The sequence below is a fragment of the Suricata suricatta genome, chromosome 12 (genome assembly GCF_006229205.1).
Source record: "Suricata suricatta isolate VVHF042 chromosome 12, meerkat_22Aug2017_6uvM2_HiC, whole genome shotgun sequence".
Taxonomy (NCBI): Eukaryota; Metazoa; Chordata; class Mammalia; order Carnivora; family Herpestidae; genus Suricata; species Suricata suricatta.
Genome location: NC_043711.1, coordinates 73,071,523 through 73,090,434, shown reverse-complemented (window position 1 = coordinate 73,090,434; position 18,912 = coordinate 73,071,523). Strand labels below are relative to the sequence as shown.

The window sequence follows — 18,912 nt, the reverse complement described above, 5'->3', positions numbered from 1 at the left end:
ACTGAATTCAAGTGAAGTAACCCCTAGTTCTGGTTCAGCCACAGATAACATGAGCTTTTGGACAAGGTCCTTCATCTCCATGGGTAAGAGCTGCCTCATCTATAGAGAAAGATGTTGGTTTAACTCAATGTGAAGGATTTACACCATGACATTTCATGGGACACATTCCTTTGTCAGAAAATTGACCACCTGGCCAGGTTCCTACAATTTAGGGGAATGTTAATATATCCAGATGTGCCTGCTATGGCCCAAACTCCAAATGTATTTGTGAGTATTTCCTGTCACTTCATCTCCACAGTAGCTCATCTGGATGCTCTGAGTGCTTCAGGAATTTATTTTTTTCTTGCTCTGTAACTGCAGTGTGAATGTCTTTTATTTCCACAGCTCTGACCCACAAAGTTGCTTTGTCTTCCTCTGATTTTTTCTCTTCAGTTTGCTCTTTGCTCTGAGTCCGTTCCCTTTGAGGTGGATGTATGTGTTTCTGGAGAACGTGGATAGCCTGATCACCAAGTAGCACATATGACTTCTTCCTGGAAAACTACTTCTTGTTCTCTTCATTTCAGTTGATTTTGAGGCAGATTTTAAAATGTCTAGGTCAGACTTAGATCCTTACTTCTCGGAGCATGGCTGATCTATGGACCAGCAGCAGCTGCATCTTTGAAGAACTCATCAGAAATGCAGATTTGGGGTTCCTGGATAGCTCCGTTGATAGAGCACGCAAATCCTGATCTCAGGGCTGTGAGTTTGAGCCCTATGTTAGGGGTAGAGTTTACTTAAAAGAAAAAAAAAAAAAAGAAAAGAAAAGAAACACAGACTCAGGCCCCAGAGTGATGCTGCCTAGGAAGCAGCATTTTCTTAAGACCTTAGGTAATTTGGAGTCAAGTGTCAGAGCATTGCCTTATGCACTGGGGTGCTACCTGCGTCAGAGCTACCTGAGGTTTGTGCCCAGTGCGGGCTCCAGGACTTCTCTCCCAGTTCAGTGAATCAGGAACTAGCCCTCCGCCCCCACACCAACAGTGCTAACTGCTCAGGGATTCTTTAGTGGACTCAAGTAAGATTTTGTTCCAGCAAAATGCTTCCCAGAGCCTTGTTTGGGGACAGCCTGACAAAGGACAGAGGACTCTGCCTTCCCCCTGCTTAGGAGCACCTGGGACATTGCCTCAAAATCCTCCACTGGTGAGAATGTGGCTCCACTCAAAATCCTGAAAGCAGGGCATTGGGGTGAAAGTTTCCCTTTTTACTTCAAGTCTCTGATCAAAGGAACCCCAAGTTCCACCATTCTAGAAAAAGGGCAGCTACATCAATACCTGTTGACATTTTTTTATTCTATGAGAACAGTTTTCAAACTTGAGCATGCATCAGAATCAGCTAGAGGTTTTATGAAGATCCCTGAGTTCTGCTTCCCAGAGATTCTGACTCAGAATCTGCACTGGAGGTCTTGAATCTGCATTTCTGACCAGCTCCAGGGACTGTTGAAGCTTCTGGTCCATAGACCATACTTGGAGTAGCAAAGCTCTGTGACAGTAGCGGCATTCCATGAAATGTTTGGATAATTTCTCCTGTGTAGTCTGGAACGTGTGGGCCCAGCGTAGATGGACTTGTCTCCACTTCACCTAAGGAGCCCATTGGCTTGGTTGAGCCCCTGGGCTGGCTTTGAACAACAATATCTGAACAGAGGATGCCCAGGGCTGCTCTGCCAAATCAGCTACTCCTCTGCTTGCTCGCCAGCCTCTAATGAGTTGTCCTGAAACAACTACCCTTACACTTTTCACGATCCATTCTCTGACTAGCAGGCTTTCTTTTCTCCCTGACTCTGGTGAGGAATATTCTGAGGGCTGCACAAAGCCACACACATCTTGTCCTACAGGCTGAGAAAGGATGAAGAGAAGGTTGGGGGTTGTTGGACAAGAAGGTGGGAGGCTTAGCAAGTTCTGTGAATCTCTTCTTTGCCTCTCCCTGCAGGTTCAATGAAGCAGTGAATTCGGGATTCTAGTTGAATGCCAGATAACTCATTTGACCCCCAAAATATATGCCTTTAAAAAAGGAAATAGTTATTTTTCCCTGGGGACCATTATGGTACAATTTGAACCCCTAGAGCATCCCCTTTCTAGGGGGAAAAACAGTCCATGATCCAGGCTTAACAGTTATGGAAGAGAGAAAGAAAATCAAGAATCACACTTTAGAATTGTTTTGAATTATAGTAAAGAAGGCTTTTTATCACTCACTTATTCTTACTACAATCCCAGTTCTGTGAAAAAAGTATTAACATTGCAGCATGCAGAGGCAACTCTTGGAAATCAAGTTTGACAGCCTGTAGATCAAACTCACAGTCCATAAAACCCATTGGAGTTGGGTACCTTTATAATGATATTTAACATTGTACAGAATGAGAAAAAAAGTATTATTGCTTTTTAAAAGGTCAAAGGAAGCAGGAGTATTGAAAGATGTGGATATTCCCTCTTATCGACCGTGTTTATGTGTCAGCAAGCACACAAGTTGCCCAGTCTAGCTGGCGGGTGCTCTTGCATTTGCCCTACACTTCTAATGCCTCTAAGGTGTCTGCATCTATTACTCTGCTCCATCTTCTTGGCATCCTCTGTCCTTTTCCAAGAACTGTTATTCTCCTCATTTTATAGATCCAGAGTGGTTGAGAGCCTGGAGCTCAGTTCAGCACCCCTACAGCTTTCTCTCTCAGGCCAGATTCCTATTGGCACTTATTCAGGCTCACACCACCTCTGCTGCCCTGTTGTGTACATAAGAGTTATAGACACCTTTCCCCATGGTGCCTGCTTCTTTATCTTCCCTCCAGGGTCCCCTCCCAAGTGGACACACTGTTTCCTGACTGCCCTTCTATATATTAAGATTCTCTCTCTCTCTTTCTCTCTTTCTTCCTCCCTCCCTCCTTGTCTGCCTCTCTTCTTTCCTCCCTTTCCTCTCCTACCCCACCTCCTTAAAAACACTCCTTTACAGCTAGCTCTTTGTGGGTTAGACAAATCTCAACCAAAAACTTGCACAGAGTCATGACTGAGGTCTGTGCCCAAGCATCTTGCATTTGACTTAGAATCAGGAAATTGAATGAAAGGGACTGAGCCCATAATTCTGGGGCATTCAAGAATCCAGTGACTGGCAAATGACCTGCTGTCCTCTCCGTCTGTGTCTATGGAGGCTGGATTAGAAATAACCTTCACCGTCTCCTTGTATGTGATATTCACATTCACCAAAGCTGGGATAGTAAACAAGAGGTTTAGAGTGATGAATATTGACTGTGAAGGGTAAGATGAGGGAGTAGCCTCTTTCTCTAATTAGTAACATAACATAATCATGTCCAAACCCTTTAAATAAGCCTCTTTGCTTGCTTTCTTTCTCATTTCCCTTAGCCCAAAGCAGCAAGCCAAGATGGCGGAGTATTGCCGACTGATCTTTGGAGATGCTCTTCTCATGGAACCACTGGAAAAGTACCCAGTAAGCAGTTTCAAGGTTTATCACTGAAGGAATGTATATATTAATGACTGGAGTTACAGGGAGACTTCCATACATCCTTTCCAAGTTTGTGTTTCTCAGAAAGATTAATTGAGTTGATAATGAAGCCTGACCAGGAGGAAACCGACAGTGTGCCCCCCTGAGGGTGGAAGACATGCATCTGTCCTCTTCCTCTGCTCACAGCCTTCTCCCTCCCCCACTGCCTGATGTGACCCTCAGAACTACAGAATTCCCACAGTCACAATTGGCCACAGAGACTTTCGGGCCAGGCGGGGCTATGATCATCTCCCACAGAACCTCATCACACCCTTTGAGAGACATGGTTCAGTAAAACGGGACATGGCAGGTGGTACAATGACGTCCTCACCTGGCCCTGCACCCACTCCTCACTCTCTTCCATGTGCCTTTTGGTGGAACAGAACACAGGCCTCTTATTGCCATGGTAGCATCCCTGCTTTGGGAAGGAAAAGCAGTAGGATCCTAAAGTAGCCTCTCCCCTCTTGGACACTTTTTCCTCATCTCCACATATTCTTATGTGGTTTCATGCCAATCCCCAGACTTGTTGCAAGCAAAGAATAAAGGACCAGTTTAGGGGAGTTTACTAGACTTGCTAAAAATAACTTACCTTCGGACTTACACACATGCTCTCCAATACAATATCTAACAATCTTCTCATGGGAAATTGATTTAGATGTACAAACTTGAAAACACTCGAAATAAGGCTTGCAAATAAGGGTAGCTCGAATCTCAGGGCTACAAGGAAATGTGAAACCATCAGCCCACTTGTGCTGATGCCAAGGACATGTGCAGCTTACTGCCTAGTTCCGGATGGGGGATTTGCTCTTTTTAAAATGCATCTGAAATGTTGATTCTGTAGGCTTGTCTGAAAGCTCTTGCACTTCTTTACCAACCCTTCCTGACAGATGCCACACTAACTGGTTTCCTTTCTTTGAAAATTCACAACGGGGCCTTCCTATCTGTCTCAAATCAAAATGGTTGGATTTATGACCCATCAGAGACTCGTAAAACTTTGGGTTAGCAAATCTCCCAGTACATTTCTGTGTGTCTTATTCATGGGGATTTCATTGTGGAAAAATGAGTTCAGTAATTAAAGTGTGCCTTTCATGAAAAAAATAAAGAACCATGAAGCAGCCCCCATGCAGGACACACACTTAGAACAGCCTAATGAGCTGTACTGAAGGAATAATCTAGAAGCTCTTGGTTTCCAACACTGTGCTGGGGAGGGGGAGGTTGGGGAGAGAGTCTGAAAGAAAGGGGCAATATTGTTAAGGAAGGTGCTTCTCTTTTCCATTAGCTGGAATCTGGAGTTCCTCTTCCAAGCCCTATGGATTTAATGTACAAAATTTTGGTGAAGAATAAGAAGAAATCACATAAGTCATCAGAAGGAAGTGGCAAAAAGAAGCTCTCAGAACAAGCCTCCAACACGTACAGCGACTCCTCCAGCGTGTTTGAGCCTTCGTCTCCAGGAGCCGGTGAGGGGTTGGCGAGCTCTTGTTCCCTATTACATGTGGGTTTAAGAATTGCTGCTCTAACTTAACTTAGAAGGACTTTTAATATTCCTATTTGGACACACTTTTAAACTATATGGGTTTTCTATTTCTGCTACAAAAGTCATGGCTTCATTAAAACTACAAAAACGGGATGACTGGGGAGCTCAGCTGGTTGACCACCTGACTTAGGCTCAGCTCATGATCTCAGAGTGGCTCTGCACTAACAGTATGGAGCCTGGTTGGGATTTTCCTGCTCTCTCTCTCTCCTGTCTCTGACACTCTCCCACTCATGCTCTTTCTCTCTCTAACACTCTTTCTCAAAATAAGTAAATAAACTAAAAAAACAAAAAAATTGCAAAAATGCATGACCTCCCGATCTAGGTAGGTGGGTCTCACTAGGTTAAAGTCCAGGTGTCAGCAGGGCTGCTCTCTTTCCTAGAGGCTCTAGGGAATCCATTTCCTTGCTTGTGCCAGCTTCCAGATGCCACCCACATTTGTTGGCTTAGGGCCCCTGCTTCCATTTTCAAGCCAGGAATGTCCCATCTCACTCCTGTCATCATACCTGCCTCTGACCAGAGGCAAGAAAGGTCCTTTGCTTTAAGAACTCATGCATTACATTGGACCTATTTGGATAAACCAGAATAATCTTTCCCATCTCTTGCTGCATATTCACAGGGCACAGGGCATATTCCCAGGTCATGGTCATTTGAGGGAGCCATAACTTGACTACCACCTTAGCCAAATAATCTTTGGAGTGACCACATGAGTTTAAGCTTCTCAAGGGCAATAATCCTTTAACATTAACTCAGATCTGGGCACAAGATGTTCACTGAATGTGTTCTCATTGATGATATGCTGAAGACTTGCTGGCAATTCAACTCATCCATATTTTATAGATCTCTTTCAAAAAGGAAAAAGGTAAAGGCAATTGAATTATCTATCAAAGCTTCTAGGTGATTCTTAATATCATTAATTTTCCTTTTAGATTTAAGTTGAAATAGATTTTTGCAGCTGATGAGAAAAGAATTGGAAGTGGCCACCCCATTTCCTTTGAACTATTTGTCATTTAGTCTGATTTCTTTTTTAGCTTTAATCAGAATCTTGGCAATCTGAAAAGAGCTCTCCTGATTGGAGGGTAAGTAAGTGGAGGAAACATGAAGCTTGAATCTAGGAAGTTCTTGAATGAAAAGTTTAACCAACATTGGAAAAATCAAATTGGAAAACTGGCAGTATTTATAAAAGCAGAACATATGCACACCCTCAACCCCAGGGACTCCATTCTTAGGTATATACCCAACAGAAATGTGTATAGATATTCACCAGGAGAGATGCGCAAGAATCGCTCAGAGCAACACTACACAGAATAGCCAAAAACTGGCAACTGGATGACAAATGTCAGCATAAGTTGTGGTATATTCACCATGGATTAATATGCAGCAATAACAGTCTACAACTGCACGCACCAATACGGATACAGCTCAGAAACATAATGTTGAATAAAAGAAATCAAATACAAAAAAGAATCAGAATCCACTGTATGATTCCATTGATATAAAGTACAAAAACAGGCGGAATTATCCTATGCAGCGAGAGGTCAGGAAATGGTTACCTTTGAAGAAATGACTAGAAAGGCATCCAATGGGGCCTCTGGACATTTGTTTTATTTTGTTTCTTGATCTGGATACTGGTTACTAAGGTCTGTTTAGTGAAAATTCATCACTCTGTATATCTATAGTTATGTGTACTTCTCTGCATATCTATCATATGTCAATTAAAAGATTTCAGAATAGGGACACCTGGGTGGCTCAGTCTGTTAAGCGTCTGACTTCAGCTCTGGTCATGAACTTGCTGTTCATGAGTTCAAGCCCCATATCAGGTTCTGTGCTGACAGCTCAAAGCCTAGAGCCTGCTTTGGATTCTGTGTCTCCCTCTCTCTCTGCCCTTCCCCCACTCATGCTCTGTCTCTCTGTCTCTGTCTTTGTCTCTCTCAAAAGTAAATAAACATTACAAAAATTTTTAAAGCCTTTCAAAATAACTTTTTTAAGTTAAAACATAAACCTTAAGGCAATCAGGTGGGGGGAAAATGGTTGACCGAGACTCTGATTAATTTTTCTTCTATTTTTCCATCTCAATGGTCAATTTCTTTTATGGCTTAGAGGAAAAAACTTACCAACAAATATGATATAATTATTTGAAAAGGGTTTTTTTTGGGGGGGTAGTTTTTTGAATGTGTATTTCAAACATTATTACTTCTGATTCTTTTTTCAAAAATAACTCTTGTTCTCAGTAAGAATGTTCTTTCTGAAGGTTTACAATTCTTGAATCCCTTGAATCTAAAATCTAAAACCAAGTGTTCCTTTGCATGGAGGAAAGTATTTCCTCATCTGCCTTTCCCACTACCAGTTCTCTCCCTTTTATTAACTGGATGCATAACACAAATAACGATTTTTACAGGCGTTGAGCCTTATTGCTTAATACTGAGTAAGAACAGCAATCTGTTAGTAATTCGGTAGATTTCCTAAGCTAGCCCCATGGTCTGCTGTGCAATCTTTATTTATTTCAATGGAAAAATTTGGACATTTTAATGTGTAGGTAGGCTCTTGAATAATGAGCACTGCTAATTTACCATTTGGTTTGTAGATGGTCTCTGGTAATGGGAACTCAAGTAACTTGAACAACATGGAATGGTTCTTGTTTCAAAACTAATTTACTTATCATGATGCCTGTTGGCAAGGTGACTTTTCCAGATTCAGCCCTTTACTGGTACACTTATCTTAAGGAACCAGGATAAAGTAGATTTTTTTAATGGTTCAAGATTTTATGGTCTTAAGATTCCTCCAAGATCCCTCCAAAGACTTATGAGGGAGAAACCAGGGTCCTGCTCATAGGGGAAAGGAAGAAAAATTCTTTCATTCCCACCTAAACCAAAGAATTACCTGATCGAAGATTTGAAATGATTGGTATGTTGGTATATCACATGAAATACTGTGTAAATGGTTTTGCCAAACAACCTTTGAAATTACTCAATAAAAAGAAGGATCACCTCTCTAATTAAAAAGCAAAAAAAAAGTTAAAAGAACTTGGGGCAACACATTAGATTATAAAATAACATTTAAGTGCCAACCTCCAAAAGAATGTGCTGCTGTATAGTAAGATATGTTTCTTTTCAAATTTTAATGGATTTCCCTTATTGACTAACACAATACAAACATCATAAAGTGGTTGTATATGTTTTCTTTCAATAAAGAAGCCGTAAGTAATAAGACTTGTTGGTCCCGGAAATCTTTTTCCTCTAAAGATATTTCATCAATACTTTGCTCACTGCTATCATTCAGTAATTGATTCAACTTTGTTAGCCAAATGAAAACATTTGTAAGTTTCTCGGAAGACATGCTGTGGACACTGTGTCATTTATATAGATTGAGCAGGGCCACTAACTTTCAAAAGGCTCAAGGAGGGAGAACCTCGCCACAGCCTGTTGCCTAATTGTAGAGCCAATACAGCCATCTACTGGGCTTTTACTGTCATGACACTGTGTGAACGCTGAAAGATAGTCCTCAAGTCATATAATGCCTTCTTTAGTATTTTACCTGAAAATCTTTATACATAACTGATATTATCAAGTGAGACTGAAGCTGAGGGCTGTGAGAGAATTTAACACCTTGTGCTAGTGTGAATATTGAAACTAGCAAATCATCCACCAAATCTTTGGAGAGGAAAAACAATCCATTGAAATGACCCTGTGTTGGCTAGAAGCTAAATCACATCTGACTGAAGTAGATTTCCATGCATAACTAATTATTTTAAGGGTTCATGCACTTTATCCTGCTTTTTAACACAGAATGTCACCATTTTCTAAGATACATGCATTGTTTAAGTAAATGACAATGCATCCATTAAATAAGCCTGCAGCAAATCATAAGATACAATAGTTACTTTACAGTTTTGTAATCAGGTGTACTGCCACAGCCCAGCTGTTCCTGTCTCAGCTCATGTCCTCGGCTTTAGTTGTGAGGTCCTCTATAGCCTCAGAATGTAGCCGTAAAGTCACTGAGGGCTGACCAAGCATCATGGAAGAGTCAGGGCTCAGAGAAAGAGGGAAAAGTGGGGAGGGGGGGGTAGTTTATCTTTCAGAGTCCTACAGACCCTGAAAGGCAATGTACACATCAATATAGGATGTGTGTACCAGAGAAAGCTAAATGTAGATGACACCATATTTTCTTAAACATACAGATTAAAATGTTGAGCATGTTTAATAGAATTTGGACATTTCAAATGGTATTTACAAACTAAATTTAGAGAAAAAGATCAATATTCCAAATCTCTGTATAATTCTCTATAATTAATAAAATTTAAATGGCCAAGTGAATAATTTTAAAACAGTGTAAGGCCAATTTCCAGGGAAAGTTGTGGTAATGCACCTGTTAACGTGCTTCAAACTTGTAAATGTTTGTTTACTTCATGATCTGTTATTAAACCTTGACAGGGGAAGCTGATACCGAGAGCGATGACGACGATGATGATGATGACTGTAAAAAATCTTCAATGGATGAAGTAGGTGTCCAGGGACTGACTTCGGGTCACAGAAGCACGCCCACTAGTTGGCCATTCCACGCTGCGCCATCTGGATATATAGCTCATGGTCTCCTTCTGCCATCTAGTGGTCAAAAGCGCCACAGTTCACTTCAAAACTCCGCTACTGTCGGACACTGAAAATTTGCACTTGAGTCACTAAAGGAGTAAGCTCGGCATTGAGCAAAAGTTCTCAATGATGGTCAATGCTGCTGAGACTTCTTTCCATCATATGGGGTCTCTGGAGGGTGAATTCAAAATTTGTGACATCCAAATGCTGCCTCAATTTTTGAGGCAATTAGATTGTTCGTCAAATGGCCCCAAATCCAGAGAAAATGTGAGGTTTTGGAGAAATATTAAGAAACATGGCATGAATTCCATTGTTGTAATTTTGGAATCACTAGAGCTCCTTATTGATGATGTCACCTAAAACTCCCCAAATCACTTCATCAGCTCAGAAATATTAATTGCACAGAATCTACAAGTGAATCTGAAATAAGTCCATTGCAATTTCAAAACTTCACTTTAGCAGGAATCGTAATCAAAAAGTTTACACTGATATGCCTTCAAATATATTGGAAAAATCTGTCTCAGGAATAAATAACGAATAATAAGCTGTTCTTAAGTGATGTTCTTCCTCTTACGCTTATTTCCTTCAATGTTATCTAAAGTTTTGATTAATTATGTTCCTCCACTAAATTCCAAGTTAGTGTCCAGGAGGAAAACTATTAATAGGCTTGGTAAAGTAGTTTTGCCTGATAATTATTTCAATTGTGCATAACTTTTACCACTGATTCTTGATCATTTAAAACCACCTTACTAACTGGATGGTCCATTTACAAATGAATATTTCCCAATTAACACTTAACCTAAATATTGCTACAGGAGTTTTTAAAAGAAATCATGTCTCCATGTATTCTTTCTTCTAAAAATGGGGGGAAATATAAGATCCGTCTACAGATGTCTGTCCATGCTAATACTGCAGTATTGGTTTTCTCCTTTGTTATTAAATTAACTCATTCAATAATCACAAAAGCTTTATATGCCATTGGAACTGGTTTTATTCTAATTTAACATGTGAGTAAACTGAGGCACAGAGCAGTTAAGTAATTTGCCCAAGATTGCACAGCTTCTAAGTGGTGGGCTTGGGATTTGAAATTCGGCAATCGGGCTTCAGAATCTTAGCTGCTGACCCCCTTGCTGTATTGCACTGCTGGCCTAATAGGCACACAGGAACCAAGAAGGCAAGGAGGGGTGAGCATTTATAAAGAAAAGTAATACCAGTTCACCTGCCCCAACCTATTTCCAGGAGACAAACTTTTCTTAAAAACAAATTGTGTGTGTGTGTTCACCGGGGGTCACCTACATACTATTTGTCATATTGTACAATGAATTCTTGATTTATTAACCTTAGACATCAGCTAAGGAATGTATACCATGGCCGGTGACGTATAGCTCAGTGCTTCTCAAACTGTCCCGTGCATTTGAATCGCCTTCATAAAATGCAGATTCTGATTCCGGAGGCCAGAGGTGGGGGCCGAGATGCTGCATCTCTAATAAGCTCTCAGGCTGCTGCTGGTTCCCAAGCACACTGGGACCTTCGTGCCACCCCATACCTGCCTAACATAGGAGTAAATTTTCCCCTGGGGTGAATATTCTATTGGCAAGGATCGTTTTCAGAAGAAAAGGGATGGTGTTCTCTCTCGTGGGCCACTTGGTCATTGCCCTGGGAAAGTAATCCTTGGGAATTTAATGCTGACTCTGGGAATGTTATTTTTCTTTCCTCTTCCAGGGCACTGCTGGCAGCGAGGCCATGGCCACAGAAGAGATGTCTAACCTGGTGAACTATATTCAGCCAGTCAAGTTTGAGTCCTTTGAAATTTCAAAAAGTAAGTTTTCCCTGGAGAAGAACCTCTAGTGTAACATAATGAGTATATCTTAAGTTGGTCTTAATGTTTATTTATTTTTGAAAGAAAGAGACAGTGTGAGTGGGGGAGGGGCAGAGAGAGAGGGAGACTGTAATAAGTCTATCTTAAATACAAGGTAGTTAGAACAAAAAAATGTTACCCTTAACAGAACTCTTTTGTGAAGTCTTGAATAGGTGCCTGAGTGAAGGATCAAAACCATGTGAGCAAGTGTTCCATGACACTCCCCCAAATTCTTCGTAGGGCTGTAGGCCATACAGTTATCTGAAAGGCATTAGGCCAGGACAGCTGATTGAGAGTTTCACAGTCGTTTTTGTTCAACAACATAACGGGCTCCTTTCGTTATATAAGGGACTATCTCCGCATCCCCTAGTAGGGTGGGGGGGGAGCAGCCAGAGATGTGGCTTACCCTAATAACTAGAAATAAAACCAACTCGATCAGTTCACCCACATTCCATTTGTCCAGCCTGTTTTACAACATTAACTTCACATCATTTTGTGTTCTCCTTCGTTCCATCCATACTGGATGTAAAGGGGCAAAAAAATAGCATCTTTCCCGCACCTAAAGAAAAGAGCCCTTTCATGAAATTGCCCTCCCCTTTTTTGTATGAAATGTCATATGCTATCAGGTTAAGAGAATCCTTGGGACTTTTTAGCTCCTTTTATGAATGTGCTTTTAAAGGCGGAATTTTTGCTAAAATATAGCAACCTCTTATAGGCATAGTTTTATAGATACATCAAAATCTAAGCTTCTACCTGACACACTTACATATAATCAACTTTGTAGTATATGGTACCTAGATCTCTACAATGAGGAATTTAACTTTTCATACAGTTTATATATAAATATTTCAACATTTACTTTGATTTTTGTAATTGCTGGTGTATCTTACCACAAATTGTTCAATTTAAAACATCCTAAAGTAGTTATTTTTATATTTCTATAATTTACATTGGCTATAAAATAAATTTGCCTAATTCATGAGTCAAAAGCTTCTAGACAACTAGCCAGGTTGAGAAGCAACATCCTTCAGAACCTGGTAACAAGAGAATGGGCCAAAGATTTACAAACTGGTACTTTTCTCCCTGTGTTTTATATCACTGTATCTCTTTACTGTTTTAAGGAATACTGCACATATGTTACAAAGTACCTGCTAAATTGACTTAATTTTAATTAGCAGTCATGCTTAAAATAATTAGCATATGAAAATAGGTTTTTTTGATGGACCAAAATAAGAGAAGAAAGGGTTTTCTTTAGAGTTGATTAAAAATTGGGGAAGAAAATTAGACAGATAAAAGGCTCCAGGTTATATTGGAAAGAACAGTGAGGTTTTAATTATGGAAAGTGGGCATAAAGAGGGGGAAATGCATCCAAGGGAACTCCATTTAAAAACTGAGAGCTCTTCAGCCACTCTGGATGACACTGGCTGTGTCATAGTGCTGTGTGTGACAGTTTGAGTTTTAGTTGAGAAGAGAAGCTGTTGGACTCCTAGACTTACAGATATAACTGCTTTGTTTCTTCCATTCTACTCAGAAGTTTGGATTCCACTTTCAAAAGGTTGCATCTCTCCGGCCTCTCTTATTTAATCTGAAAATGAGGCCATCAGACCAGAAAATGTCAAGGATCCTTCTGCTTTGAAATGCTGTATTCTTTTTGTTGTTGTTGTTTTATTTTTTTTCATATTATTGTCAAGTTGGTTTCCATATAACACCCAGTGCTCTTCCCCACAAGTGCCCTCCTCCATGACCTTCAACCCCCTTCCCCTTTCCGCCTCCCCCTTCTGCCCTCAGTTCCTTTTCAGTATTCAAGAGTCTCTCATGATTTGCCTCCCTCCTTCTCCCTGACTCTTTTTCCCCCCTTCTCCTCCCCATAGTCCTCTGCTAGGTTTCTCCTGTTAGACCTATGAGTGAAAACATATGGTATCTGTCCTTCTCTGGAAATGCCCTACTTTTAATGTCACATTAGTTGCTTGAACCGAGGGGGTGCACACAAACTGAGGCAGTAACAGTGTGGAGTGTAAAAGTGAGTCAGAGAAACCAATATTAGAATAAAAGAGCCCCCCAGGACTCTCCCTTTTTGAAAAAGCTTTCATTGACCATACTAGTCACATCTAAAGTCCATGTTCCCATCCTAATGCCACCGTGTCCCTAACTTGCAGGCCCATAAACAAAGCTGACTCAGATAGTATTAGAAAGGACAGCTTCTTAGAAGACTCAACTTTGGCTGAAAGAAATGCATATATACAGTCACACAATGAGGATTCATTGTCCTAATTTCACTGATCATGTGCTTCCTTATTCTCTGTTATAATTTGTACTATTAAGTTTTACTTATCACCCTTTTTTGTTGTCGTTAAACCCAGAAAGAAATAGAAGCTTTGAAATGTCTTCCTTCGTGGAAACCAAAGGACTCGAGCAACTGACGAAGTCTCCAGTGGAATTTGTAGAGTATCCTTGATTTGACGATTCACTGCTGACCTGACCCAGCAAAGGCCACACCTGCCATTTGTTTGATTTCTGTTTTGAATAAGGAGAAAGATGTGTGAGCTGGCTTGTGTCTGAGACCTGGGGGGATAGACAGTTTCCGGTTTCAGATGCGTGGCTGAGGAGCAGGGGCTAGAATACGGAAAAGAGAGGTGGTCCTTCAGCAAAGGAAGCTCAGGTTTCAAGGGTCTTTTCATATTATCTTTGTCCTTTGGCCGGTGGCTTAATCCTTCTGAATACGGGGACACCAGTGTGCTCTTTGGGTTGGGGACATGTGTAAAACGTGTAATATACTTTACACATACCTGAGCTATATGTACAGTGTGTATGCATACATGTAGTAGGTGTCCAATCAGAAAATAGTTGGAATGACGATAAGAATATAGAGATAGGGGCTCCTGGCTGATTCACTTGGAAGAGCATGTGTCTCTTGATCTTGGAGTAGTGTGCCCCCAACACTGGGTATAGAGATTACAAAAAACAAATAAACAAAAAAGAATATATTTATATATTGCAACTAAAACCTTTGATTTTTATCCATAAGTTAAAAACGAAACAAGTCTTTAAATTTTTTTATGAAAGTAATAGTAAATGCCTCAAACAGACTGATTTCATGAAGCAAGTCCTAGAATTAAAAAAAATAAAAAATATTACCTTTCAAATTCATCAGCAACAGGAGAAGGAACAAATGTAAACTCCATAAACAAAGTCACACTGTTAAGTATTGACTATTTGATAAACCTTCAATTAGATGTCTTCTCACATTTCATCCTCACAATAGGCCTGGAATGTAGGAATTGTTCAATCTATCAAGCAAAGGAGGAAACTGACCTACAAAAGAGAAAAATGACTTGCCCTATATCCTATAGCTAGCAACTTCCAGAAACAAGGTGTAGGTCCTTTTAGGCCTAATTCCCCTGCCTGAGCTCAAAACCTTAGGTGATGTCCACCAAATTTGGTAATAGGAACAGTCAATCGTGTTTTAAGGGCAGAGCATTGTTTAATAGCTACGTAGTAGTCAGTAACTAAAATGTTCTCAGGATGGAAAACTGGTCACAGTAGGAACTAACATACAAGACAAGGTCAGAACCTTCTGTGCTATATTGACCTTGCTATCAATCTTAAAGAGTACCAGAGTCTTGGCAAATCCATTCTCAGAGAAGGTTAAAAAATGAGCAGAGCGCATTTCAAAAATAGCCACGCAGTTCACATTATCAGCTTCCGCCAAAGACATTATCATCCTGTCACGTGCTTAAACAGGCTTGAGTTTCCTCCTGTGTCCTTAATCGTTAAGCCTGCCCTCAATAAAATCTTCCCCCAAATCACACTGACTTCGACTTAATCATTTTTGCTTCCTCATTAGCTTTCACCCACAAGGCTCTGCAAGGGTGATAGTGTATATTTATATTATAAAACCACATGTATTCTGTGTGTTCAGAAGTTTTTGACTTTTTTTATCCACTAGCCCAATGAGATCATCAATATTTAGTTCATTTCCCAATGGAGAAAGAAGGAAGGTGGCTTCTCAGTTAATCACATGGGCTAATTATTTTTATAATTGTATTCACTACTTAACATGATGGTCCAGATATAACAAAATGCAGCTCAGCAGGATATATCCAAAAGGAACCCGTGTGGATTCATCAAACTACATGCCTCAGCTCTTCTGGAATGCTGGTTGCCAAATGGTTGCACTTAATTTTCAAACCGTGGGTAAGTAGCACAGTTAAAGCTCATTTCCATTCTGTTAGAAAGCTGCATTTCCAGACTTGACTGAAAAGCAAACAGAAGCAGATTTCAATGAAGGAAAAATGTCACTGCAATTGAGAAATTGAAAATGGAGAAATTATCTTTAGTAGTTTATAACCAAGTCTTTATTTCTAGTGGCTCTGGATTATTTAAAAAAAAAACTTTATGCTTTTTAAAATAATATGTATATGTTGTAGGAAATTTGGAAAATGCAGAAAAGTATAAAGAAAACAATAAAACTTCCAGGAACACTGCCACTCAAAAGTGAACACCGTGAACTTTGGGCTTTGTAATTTGTAAGGGTTTGGGGTTATGTATGTACATATTTTTTCACTTAATTCCTTGTTTAAAAATGTATATGCATTTAAATGCTTTATAGAAATAAAAAAAATAATAGCTGTATATTAAGCACATTTGACAATTCACTAAAACCCATTTCCTATCCCTGGACATTGGGAAATTTTTGTTCTACGATAAATAATTCTCAGAGAACATCTTGAATATGAATTGTCAAGTGTATGTCCTAATGTTCTTTTGGAAAAGTTCCTAAAATAGAATTACTCTATTAAAATATGTGAATGTCTTAAGAACCTTCATGTAATATGCCAAATTGTCCATCAAAAATGTTGGGCATTTACCAAAAAAATGCAAAACGCCGATTCAAAGGGATACATGCACCCTTATGTGTATTGCAGCATTATTTAAAATAGCGAACTACTGGAAGCATCCATTGATAGAGGACAGGGTAAGGAAGATGTGGTATATATTGATACAATGGAATATTATACAGCCATAAAAAGAATGAAATCTTGCTATTTGCAACAACATTGTATGAAACAAGAGAGTATAGTGCTAAGTGAAATAAGTTAGTCAGAGAAAGACAAATACCATATGATCTCACCCATACGTGGAATTTAAGAAACAAAAGAAATGAGCAAAGCAGAAGAAGAGAGAAAGAGACAAAACAGACTTTTAGCTATAGAGAACTGATGGTTACTGGACAGGAAGGGAGCAAGAGGATGGGTGAAATAGATGATGGTGATTCGGAGTACATTTATCATGATGAAAAAAAAGATTTTTAAAAATCTGCACCTTGAACAGGTTCAAAAAATGTTGCACTGTACTTCTCCATCAGCAGTATATGACAGGAAGTATTCCCTCTCATTCGAGATTTTGGTTAAGTGTTATCATTAAATAATAATAATTATTATATTCTAGACAAAATATCGTCTCATTATTGCTTTAATTTTATTTCTTTGATTATTATTTAGGCTGAACATTTTAACTATGTGTTTTGATTTTTATATTTGTGTTTTTATGAACTGTGAATTTAGGACGATGGTCAATTTCCTATCCACTTAGAACAGCATATTTTTATAATGGGCATGTTGTCACAGTTCATGAAACAGAAGAGACTGGGTTGGTTCATGTTTCATTTTATGGAGTCCTGGTTTACTTTTATAATTATAGCCTCTCCACCCCAGGATTAGACCCAGATTACTTCTGTTTCTCTCATGTTTTTTATTAATTTGTAATTTGACCCTTTCAATCTTCCAAATTGAATTTTGATATATAATCTCTTTAAGAAATCAATGCTTTTGTACACTAAGCTGAAATTACTTAATAGATGTAGCCTTTTTTGGGGTAATTAATTTGGGTCCATTTTTTTCCAGTTATATTCTTCTCTATTAATAAATTTGTCTGCCTCCCTGCAGCCAATAGCTCACTGTTATTATTGTAATGTTTAATAATATGGTCTAATACCTGGCAGTGGAAATTCGCCTTCATGGCTATTAATTTTTAGTACTTGTCTTGCCATCACCAGTGGGATCCTTATTCCAAATGAATTTAATTTACTTATTATTATTTCCCTCTCCCTCACTGAGAAAGAAATGGGATTGTGCATAAACTCATATTAAATGTGCGCTAGTTTGTTGCATTTCCTTCTCTCCACTGAAAAAAATTATTTTGTTTAAAATTACATTCAGTTTAATATTTTAAGAAATTTGAATAAAACTGACACCTTTTATTTTTTATTTTTCTTATTACAGAATGGTCTTCTCTTCACTTTAAAAATGGTTCCAGTGTGTCTCTCTTTTTCTGCCCCTCCCCCACTGGTACTCTGTCTCTCTCAAAAATAAATAAACATTTAAAAAATTTTTTGAATAATAAAAATCTTTAAATAAAAGAATTTTTTTAAAAAACATTGTTTTTAACAGATTGATTTTGGATTCTGATATTTGTATATTTATTTTATGAATAAATGCATTTTATACTGCAATATAATATAATATGTTATATTATCATAATATATTATATTATCATTATATAATATAATTATAATTAAATATAATTATATTATATATAATTATATTATATAATACAATAGCTTATTTTGCCAATAGTTTCTGTTGGCTTTTTCAGATACACAGTCACAATTTAAATGCATCTATGTTTTTTTTCTCTTACTTGTGCTTTGGACTGACCACTCTAGAATCATATTAAGTAATACTATGAAGAGTGGCCAGCTTTGAATAGATGTTGGCTATAACTGAGACAGATTTTCTTTCACACACTGAAGGAGCACAGTAGTCCCCCGTATGCACAGTTTCAGGTTCTCATGGGCAACTAGGATCTGAAAGCAGATGATCTTCCCAATTCATTGTCGGAAGGTCAAAAGTAGCCTGATGCTACATCTACTTCACAATGCCTACATCATTCACCTCACTTCATCTCATCCCTTAGGCATTTTATCATCTCGTAACATCACAAAAAGAAGAGTGAGGACAGTACATTACTTATGGTATCTTGAGGGGCGCTAGGGTGGCTCAGGTCATGATCTCACAGTTAAAGAATTCGAGGCCCGCATCAGGCTCCTTGCTGACAGCTTGCAGCTGCTTTAGATTTGTGTCTCCCTCTTCTTGCCCCCACCACCCCACTCACAATCTCTCTTTCTCAAAAATAAATAAACATTTAAAATTTTAAAGATATCTTGAAAAAGACCGTATTCACATAACTTTATTACAGTATATTGTTATAATTGCTCTAGTTTATTATTGTTGTTAATCTCTTATCATGCCTAATTTGTAAGTTAAACTTTATCATAGCTATGTGTGTATAGGGAAAGAAACATAATGTATGTAGCGTTTGCTACTATCCGTGGTTTCAGACATCCGCTGTGGGTCTTGGAA

General features: G+C 38.9%; 1 protein-coding gene across 1 annotated transcript in view; it reads left to right on the top strand.

The window, feature by feature from the left end:
* Window positions 1-18,912, top strand: part of PLCB1 (phospholipase C beta 1) — a 664,399-nt gene that overhangs the window by 507,063 nt on the left and 138,424 nt on the right. Inside the window, exons 13-19 of the mRNA XM_029917918.1 lie at window positions 3,378-3,462; window positions 4,796-4,973; window positions 9,478-9,545; window positions 11,356-11,452; window positions 13,852-13,936; window positions 15,561-15,685; window positions 16,417-16,466. Coding sequence (XP_029773778.1) covers window positions 3,378-3,462; window positions 4,796-4,973; window positions 9,478-9,545; window positions 11,356-11,452; window positions 13,852-13,936; window positions 15,561-15,685; window positions 16,417-16,466 — 688 coding nt within the window. The remainder of the gene's footprint in view (window positions 1-3,377; window positions 3,463-4,795; window positions 4,974-9,477; window positions 9,546-11,355; window positions 11,453-13,851; window positions 13,937-15,560; window positions 15,686-16,416; window positions 16,467-18,912) is intronic.